We start from the raw sequence: 9,731 nt of genomic DNA, 5'->3' as shown, positions 1-9,731 counted from the left end.
ATATAAATTCAATTAAAATATGTATTATACTATCTAAAAATAATAATGTAAAATTATTTAATATAGAAAAATACGTATATTTATAATATATATTTAAAAATGTGCAAATATCAATATTTCAACAACACTATCATTGAAACAACTAAAAAATGAAGGGTAAATAATTTATTAGTCCCCTAATTTTTACTTAACATACTGTTTAGTCCTCCTATTTTGAAAAACACATTTTAAGGTCCCTATCTTTTACCAATATTAACCATGTGGTCCTTTTATCTATTTTTTTTTATATATTTTTAACCGAATATATCTTAGCTTTTAGGACAACCACAGTACAATACAAGTTGACCATGTTACTCTGTTATTTTGTCTATTTATGCTAAAATATAACGGATACAAGTCTAAAAAACTAGACAAAAGGACCAAATGGTTAATATTGGCAAAAGATAAGGATCTTAAAATGTGTTTTTCAAAATAGGTGGACTAAACAGTGTGTTAGGTAAAAACTAGGGGACTAATAAATTATTTATCAAAAAATGAATGATAATAAAGTAAAAAATAAATTCATAATAAAAAATGATTTTGTCCATTGTCGCTTAAACGGTATCTAGACGGAGCCCAAACAGTTAAAAGTCATCTAGGGGTAAAAAAAAGTCGTAACCACGCAGATTTATTGATCCACGGATAAGATAAACTGTAAGATCCGATAAAATATATGATACAGACAAAACAAAAAACAATAATAATAAAAATTACAGAAACCTAACCCGGTAGAAGGAGGAAAAGGGAAGACAAACTTCCTCCTTGTTGTAGATCAACAAAACAGGAAACTTTGACACGCAGAAAGAGAAGAGAAGAGGAAGGATGGAGATGGGAGTTATTTTTTCTCTTTGGAGTGGAAGAGGCGGAAGTTTTAACTGCAGTAGTTCATACAGATTAAAATACTTAAAGCGTCAAAAAAATGTAGCTCTCTGGTGCTGGTCGGGTTGGACCCGAGTAGACGCAAGCCCAAGCCCGTAATCCATGGTGCTGTTTGTTTTATGTTATTCATTCAATGTCGCGCGGGAGGTTCCCTCCTTTCTCAGTGCTTTGCTCCGCAAAATTTATATGATGCAGGTTTCTACTTCGGTTGCAGAACTCTGCGTAAATGTGAGTATCTGCTTCTCCTATAACCATCTTCCTCCAATGTTTCTTCATCAATTACATGCGTTAATTTATTTTATGTCGATTTTATTTTTCCAAATTTGAATTTTCATGTAAAATGTTGCAGTTAATTTCTTCTGCATTTCAAAGATGCCGTGCATCTGAAGATGTTTGCAGACTCTCAGTCGTTCTCAAATCATCTTTACCTTCCGATCCTTCAGCTGTTCGAATTTCGAGTAAAATGCTCTCTCTCTCTCTTTGCTTTTGAATATTGCCTTGTGAGTTGCTGATGAACTGTTTAACATATGGTTATACTTCCAATTCTTCTACTTAGAAGTGCTTGAAGTACTACATTAGCTAAATTGGCTAACTCCTATATTTTCTTTTCAATTTTGTATTTATCATATATAGTTTCTGATACCGGTATTGGAAGCAGTTTGGAGGAGTTTCAGAGTCTGAAAGGCACCTCCGAAGCCCTTGATGCGGAACAGTGGGGTTAGCAGCCTCGTTTTTTTTTTATCCTTGTTTTCAGCCATCTGCATATGTGTCGGAGAGTGTTTTACATTTTTCTGTATGGTGCAGATGGATTGCTCCGCGTCACAACTACCAGTAAGCTCTATATTTTTCGAGGGTAACTGAGTTGAATTTTGGTATTTGTCATTGGATAGTAGTTGGATTAAGTGACCGCCTTCTTGACTGTGCCTCCCACTTCACCGCGATGATGATTTTAATCTATAACTATTCACGCTATCCAGTTTTCATGCTAGACGTTTTTTCCTTTGTGTACTTTGCTTAGGAAGCTCATAATTTGGTTAGATTTAATCAATTAAGTATCTAATTTGGTTTTATATACTATTCTCCATGAATGTTGCAGGTGCTTCTGATAATGAAGTATATTTCTATCTTCTAAATTTCAGAGAAACTAGTTCTAGCAGAAGATTGACTCGGCTACCCTCGAAACCTAAAAATGGTGCCAAATTCAGGCAAGTACTATTACTTTTGTATTGTGGATTTTCCGTAGTCTTATTTGAACATTTGGTATAATTATTCTACAGTGGGACTGAAGCATACCTATCCATTTCTGATAGCATTGATGTCTTAGCGGAAGTAGTAAAGCACTTCTTTCAAAAGGTTAGTTGGTTGTATTATAGAGACCACGTCATGTGCACAAATCAATTAATTTACTTCATTGTAAATAATTGATAATGTTTGTCAAACCATGGTTCTTAATTTGCATAAACATACTAAAAATTTTGTGAGAGAGAAAGGAGAGAAGCATGTTTCTATTTTGTTGATCTAGTCTTCAAGATACTGCTTTAATGGGGATTGAGCCAATATAGCTTAAATAAGACAGGACTCAGTATCATTGTTAGGACATGGTCATTTTATGTGCTAAAATTAGCTTAGAAGATGAGTTTCTTGTGAATCAGTTCATAATGACAAGCTTAGATTTTAAGAATAGATTCTAGATGATTTTGGAGTTTATTTTGAATTTTTTCTTGAAGGTAAAGGAAGGCACACACACCACTAGGGTTGTTGTTCAAATGAATCAAGTGCTGTCGGGATCCAGAATAGGCTTACTTGAGATTTATTAACTTATTTTAGTTCAGTTTTCTTGTTTTCTATTTCTGGGTTGGGCAATAAGCCTATAACTTAATTATTATTTTTTTAGTTCAGATTTTTGTTAGTACACTCCATCTGCAAACAGTTGGTTGGTAAAACTCTTCTAAATTCTTCCATAATTTCCCATTTGTTTTGCAGATTCTCATCCTGAAGATTCCTGTAAGTTAAACAAGCAACTCTAGTTCTCTTTTTATCAAATGACTTCTGTTATTAGTTGTCCCCAATTATATTCAAATAGAATGTTGACACTAATAGTTTGATATTGCCTCAAACATGGATATGCTCTTAAGGTTTTATGTTCTTAATATGTCTTGAAGTCACGAGAAAATTGTCTTGGTCTATGTTGGACAAACGCATACCAATAGATAACACATGAATTTGGCGTAGTTGGTGACAAATTCATCTCAAAGACTAACCACTCTATATAAAAAGCTTATAGAGATGGGTGCCCTTGTAAGTTTTACCTTCAAAGTTGAAATCTCAAGGGATAAATTGACTTTAACTTTTAGTCAGCTGATTGCTAGTAGATATTTTTTCTCTAGTTCTACTGCATATTTGGCTCATGGAATTACCACAATTCTTGTTGTATCTGATCTGCTTAACAGATTTTTTTTCCCAGAATGTTGCAGTTGAACTGGTGATTGAACGTGAGGATGTCCCTGGATCACGGCGTCAAAATGTATTTTTAGCAAATGAGAGCAATACAATGCCCTGTTTTACTTCAAATGTTGAGGGTTTGAAGTCTGGCCTTGAAGATTATGTTCTAAAGCATGGCCATAGATTAACTCAAAATTGCGATTCATGCTTTCCAACTCGGTAAGCCTTTACTGATTTTGTGCAAATGTCGTGTTCATGATTGGACTTCACTGCATTCATTTTGTTGGTATGTAAGTTATGTCTCAGCTCATTTAAGCATTCTAAAATTAATAGTTCGCGAAGTAAATATTCCAATGGAAGTCTACAAATTCCTTGAGTTTATCAAGTGACTGAGGTACTAGTTTGAGTTTTGCTATACTACCATCCGTTTCTGGCACTTTCAGTACTTTATCTCAGTTGTTACAAGTTGGAATCACGAGTTCTGTCACTCGGAAAGTCGGAATTCTGTCAACTAAGATAGTCATCTTTATAATAGATATAGATAATTTTTTGTATAGATGTTGAATTGGATTCTTCCTCCCTGCCAACTCTTTCACAGCTTAATATACATAAGACCACTTTAAAATTCATTTCCAGATACTCTCACTATCAATTGGTGTCTCAGAAGCTTAAACTACAAAAAGTGCTAGCACTCTATGAATACATATATATTTTCAAAACACTGTGTCCAAAAATTTCAAGATTTCGTGATGTATAGGTTTTTTTTGTTTTCTTTTGTGAACTCTGAAAAAACGTCTTTCTCTTGGGTCATCAATCGCCACAACTTCTAGAAACCTCAACAATGTTGATTTTCTAGGCGAGCCTTAAGTAGCTTGTCTTAGGCCCTGTTCTTTATTACTTAATTTCAGTAACAATCAGTTCAGTTCAGTAGTAATCAGTTCAGTATTCAGTTTCAGTATTCAATAATTTATCATTATTTATTATAATTATTATATATTATTATTATTTATATATAATTTATTATTATTATTATTATTTATTTATAATTTCAGCAATTTATTATAATTATTATAATTTATTATATATTAATTTATCTATTTTCATTATAATTATATTTATATATAATTTATGCTTTGTCATTATATATATTATCATTATTTATTATAATTATAATTATTTGGTGCAACTTATTTGCAAATTTTGCGAAAAGTAAATAAATATTATATTAATACGTTTACATTACAATGTTCTAAAAAATTAACTGGCTCAACTATCTTAATATCTCAAATAGTGCAATTTTATCCCTAATATTAGAAGCCAAAACGTTAGGAGTAAAATAACCCCGGACCCAAAACGTTAAAGGTATTTTTGTACCTTAATACTTAATTGTAATAAAAAGTTAAGAGTGTGTATTCATATAAAAATTTGTATTTAATTTCATAGGCTTTAAATTATATATAAATTTGTGTTTGTATGTAATTTATATTTTTAATTTAAATTAGACTCATTTTTATTTAATGTCATAGGATTTTATCGAGCCTAGATTTTATTTGATATTTAATTTAGTTTAATCTTTAATAATATGTTTATTTATTATTGATATTATTTTTTTTTGGTAGAAATATTATTATTATTATTATTATTATTATAAGCTTATTAATAGAGGGCGAGCCTTGGCGCAACGGTAAAACGTTGTTGCCGTGTGACCAGAGGTCACGGGTTCGAGTCTTAGGAGTGGCCTCTTGCCAATTAAATTGACAAGGGAAGGCTTGCCCCCAATACACCCTTGTGGTGGGACCCCTCCCCGGACCCTCGCTCAGCGGGGACGCGTAATGCGACCGGGCCGCCAAAAAAAATAAAAAAATAAAAAAATAATAAGCTTATTATAATGTCCAATATTATCATTAAATTATTTTAAAGTCTAATATCATCATTATTGTTACGTTCGGTTAAGTTCAGTAGCATTCAGTTCAGCCTTACACCCTTGTTTAGTTCACATATTATAATGTAACTTTTCATAGGAAATTTATCACTATTAAACCTTCATTCTTAATTTTGTTTGGCAAAGAATGAATATGTTATAGTTATTAGGTTTTATGAGTTTGTGAAACATGCGATATAGCCTTAAATATGTTTGAAATGTCTTGGTTCCTGTCTTCGATCATTCAGGGAGTATCTTAAGGTTGGGAGTGGAGTCGTATCCAGCCTGGAAAGCCATGGGAGTTCTGGACTGATAATGGAAGTGGCAATTACAATAAGTGAGTTAGATCCTACCTGTCCTTGCTTCAGTCAATGCAGCTCAAAAACAGAGGTCCATATCTGTTTTCTTCCTCCTTCCTTCCTACCTATTTTTTCCCTTTTATTATTATTATTTTTCCAAATAATAGGTTGTTTGTTTAGGTCTATTATGGCAAAAAGGTTCCAGCAAAAAGAATGTTGTAACTTTAGAGAGTGATTGTCGACATTTTAATGACTATATATAATGTTTGAATAAAACTAAATGCAGAATGTGAAAAAGCATTGGGCTAGGATTATGACCTTGATGATTTTATTCTCATTAGTTTTGGTTCCTCGTAGTAAATTGAGACCCTAAATACAGATGATTAGAGGAGCAGAAGGAGTTGCTCAGTGGTAAAGCACTTCTCACCTATGACCTTAAGGCCCTGGTTGGACTCACCTTTAAGAGGTGGGATTTTGGGAGAATCAATACATAAAAAGAAGAAGAAGATACTAATTAAGATGTATAAAGAGCTTTGTCAACAACAACAACAACAACAACAAAAAACAACTATAGATGTTGGAGCACTGATTGTATTGTAAGTTTAGATATTTATGGTTCTTTTGAGATGTTTAGTGGACATGTATAATATAGGTCTATGCTTGAAACTTGTCAAATGGTTTGATGTCTGCATTAAGAGCGTTGCAAGGTGTTACATCAGTATTTAGGTGAATGGTTTATCTTTTCCTGCAATAATGAATTATATTCTGGAAGTTTAATTCAAGAAGACCCATATAGACTGTGTGAACAGAGAGGGAGGAAGCTTGCCTCAGTCATATCAATCTCTCTACCAATTTTATGGAGCGGTGGTAGAGATCAATTAACACGCAATTTACAACTTGTGTTATACTTTTTGAGGGGAAGTGCAGTCTATCTTGCTTTGGGACTGTGGCCTTTAAAGTATTGCACATCTCGTTATTTGCTTTAGTGTAATTTCTTTGCAAGTTGGTATATCTTTTGACCTTGTATACTCATTTGTAGGTTTTATCGTTTGAAGATTTCAATCCTTGTTCAATTTCCAAATCATTCCTCAATGCATTGTCCAGCATTGACTGGAAAAGTTATGGAATGACTTTAAGGAACGTTGTGGACCAAGGAGGCTGCTTTTTAGAATGGGATAACTTACCGTCTCAGAATCATATGACTATGGTTCTCCACTGTTACCATAAGCAATATCCACCGTTCCCTGTTAAATTATATGCTCAATTCTACACTGCTGTTCCTATCTCTCCCTACAACTTGTATGCTATATTTTTCGCCAAATACATCCGTAGCCTCTTCAAGTTGGCATAAAAGCCGATTGTCACCCGAACTTTGAAACCGGCCCATAAATTCTTTGAACTTGCTTAAAGTGACCTATTAATTCCATGAACTTGTTTAAAGTGATCTATTGGCCCCTAAACTTTACTTAAAGTAACCTATTAGCTCTCTAAAGTGATCTATTTTCTCTCTGAATTTGCTTAAAGTGATATGTGGCATATGCCTTCAACTTGTCCAAATCTTCTTTTTCTTTGCCATGTAGAACTTAGAGGTTAATCATGTTACTTTAAGCAATTTCAAGGGGTTAATTGGTCGTTTTCAAAGTTCGGAGAGCCACTATGCTTTATGAATAAATTTCGGGCTACGGATGTATTAACCGACACCTACAATTTTTCCTTGACAATTTTCCAAGGCCATCGTACCATCAACGAGGTGTAAGACCCAATCCAATTGTAATCTTGTAAAAAGAGCGCTTAAAATTGCGTTGGATGATTTGAAGGAGAATTGTGCCGGAGTTCTTCTAAGTGCACATGCCCTCAAGGTGAATCTCCCTTCCCCGCTCTTTAGTATTCTTCTTTTCTTTTTTACTTAATATATAATTACACATGTGAACTTGTAAAATTTTGCCGTTGGCACTTTATACTTATATTTTGATCTATCGCACACTTTAATACTATCAATTTAGACTTATTATCAATTAGACTTATTACACACTTGAACTGACACCCTTCTTTGTTGATTTGGCACCTTTTATTATCAAGGATTAAAAATATATGTTACATGTTATGCTATTACCTAATCAGCAAATAAGATTTGGTAGATTCAAAATTGACAAGTTTAGATGTGTAATAGGTCCGAATCACAAGTTTAGGTAAGTGATAGGTCTAAGTATAAGGACAGGGTATTGTGTTAAAAATGTAATTATTACTTGAACGATTTCATGCAGATTTTTTTTTTTTTTTTTTATTGCAAATGCACTGACATGGTGAGATTTCTGTTATTGAAAGTAGACCTGTTTACGAGTTCACTAGTCCTCCTAGTGGATTTAAAGTCTGTAAAAATAATGTTGTCATTCCCAGATCCGAAGTTATGCTCCTGACCTTGCAAGGTCTATCGCTGGCCTCATCTTGTCATCTAATGATTCAGACTTCAAAGAGGAATGCCTTTCTCTTATTGGGTTGCAGTGTAAAGAAAGTGAAGGGGAAATTGTTAAAGATTGTATACAGGAGAAGATCGTTTCAGTAATAGATATGAATGACAGGAAGCCCCAGAGAAGAAAAGAAATGGCAGCAGCAGTGGCAGTGGCACCTTCCCTTTTTGAGGACGACCGCTGCTGGACTTCCAACTTTCGAGACAAAGAATACCAAGGTGAGGATGATAGTGAGGATTTGTTTGATTTCTTAGATTAATTAATTAATTTTTTCTTTGCTAAGTTTCATAATGTATCTTTCCAAGATCCTTTGTCCTTGTTAAAATGTGTTAACTTCTTGTTATTGTTACTAAACTAAATAGGTTGATATTATTGTTTACTCCCTCCATCTTTAAATTTTTTAAAATGTCCTGGAGGAAAACTTTGTTCTTTGCAAATATTTGTCATTTTATAAAGGGAAAAGTTAGAAAGAGAAAAACTATCATTTCGCCTTTTGACATTTTTAAGTGATAATGTAGAATCCTTGCCTTTCCATTCATTGATAATGTGATATATATACACAAGATATATGTGTGAACATGATAATTACAAATCAATTATATTCCTAAATTACAGCAGAAATATCCATATCTAATACACCCCCGTAGTCGAAACGGGAGGTGGTCGAACGTTGAGACTAGAGCGGAAGTCGTCGAAAAGAATTTGTGGTAGACCTTTGGTGAAAATATCTGCAATTTGATGACGAGAAGGAACATGAAGTACCCTAACCTCTCCTTTAGCAACCTTTTCTCGAACAAAATGTATATCCATCTCAATATGCTTGGTACGTTGGTGTTGTACAGGATTACCAGTGAGGTAAACTGCACTCACATTGTCACAATATACCAAGGTGGATTTACTAATAGGGCAATGAAGTTCAAGAAGAAGATTTCTAATCCAGCAAGTTTCAGATACGACATTAGCAACACCACGATACTCTGCTTCAGCACTAGAACGAGATAAAGTGGGTTGCCGCTTAGCAGACCAAGACAGAAGATTGTCACCAAGGAAAACACAATATCCTGAAGTAGAACGTCGAGTGTCAGGACATCCCCCCCAATCTGCATCTGTATAGGAGACCAAGGAATCTAGTGAAGAGGTTGTGAATGTAAGTCCGAACTCCAGGGTTCCTTTAACATATCGAAGAATCCGCTTGATAGCTGCCATATGAGACGTTTTGGGATCGTGCATGAATAAACAGACTTGCTGAACAGCATAACTGATGTCTGGGCGAGTGAGAGTCAAATACTGTAATGCACCAGCTAAACTTCGATACTCAGATGGATCATGATAAGCAGAACCAGATGAAGCACTCAGTTTTTGCTTAGTGTCAACAGGTGTTGTACAGGAATTTGCTGAAGAAAGACCGGCTTTAGAAATGATCTCAGTAGCATACTTCTTTTGAGACAGAAAAAGAGAGCCGGCGCTCCGAGTGATAGATATCCCTAAAAAATAACTCAATGGGCCAAGATCTTTCATAGCAAATTCGGAACTCAATTTGTTGATAATTGACTCTCGTAGAGCAGTGGAAGAAGTAGCTAGAACGATGTCATCCACATATAAGAGTAGATATGCCATCTCTGCTCCCCGACGAAAGACAAACAGTGAATGATCAGATTTACTGTGAGAAAAACCCATGGTAGA

The 9,731-nt window shown here is 34.1% G+C and overlaps 1 protein-coding gene across 1 annotated transcript; it reads left to right on the top strand.

Annotated features, from left to right (window-relative positions):
• Positions 1-1,066: 1,066 nt before the first annotated feature.
• Positions 1,067-8,499, top strand: LOC136230350 (type 2 DNA topoisomerase 6 subunit B-like). The gene is made up of 12 exons (XM_066019403.1): positions 1,067-1,146; positions 1,268-1,376; positions 1,552-1,635; positions 1,723-1,749; positions 2,015-2,123; positions 2,196-2,271; positions 2,902-2,922; positions 3,383-3,579; positions 5,530-5,671; positions 6,620-6,810; positions 7,310-7,439; positions 7,978-8,499. Exons 1-12 carry the CDS (start codon positions 1,105-1,107, stop codon positions 8,305-8,307), a joined length of 1,458 nt encoding a protein of 485 aa, XP_065875475.1. The 5' UTR covers positions 1,067-1,104; the 3' UTR covers positions 8,308-8,499.
• The last annotated feature ends 1,232 nt before the right edge of the window (positions 8,500-9,731 follow it).

The sequence above is a fragment of the Euphorbia lathyris genome, chromosome 5 (genome assembly GCF_963576675.1).
Source record: "Euphorbia lathyris chromosome 5, ddEupLath1.1, whole genome shotgun sequence".
Classification (NCBI taxonomy): domain Eukaryota; kingdom Viridiplantae; phylum Streptophyta; class Magnoliopsida; order Malpighiales; family Euphorbiaceae; genus Euphorbia; species Euphorbia lathyris.
This window is presented reverse-complemented; position numbering and strand designations above follow the sequence as displayed.

Coding starts and splice junctions, on each gene's coding strand:
- LOC136230350 (XM_066019403.1), top strand. CDS start 1,105: ATGATGCAGGTTTCTACTTCGGTTGCAGAACTCTGCGTAAAT. Junction 1,636..1,722: donor CCTTGATGCGGAACAGTGGG/GTTAGCAGCCTC, acceptor TGTATGGTGCAG/ATGGATTGCTCCGCGTCACA. Junction 1,750..2,014: donor GCTCCGCGTCACAACTACCA/GTAAGCTCTATA, acceptor TGAATGTTGCAG/GTGCTTCTGATAATGAAGTA.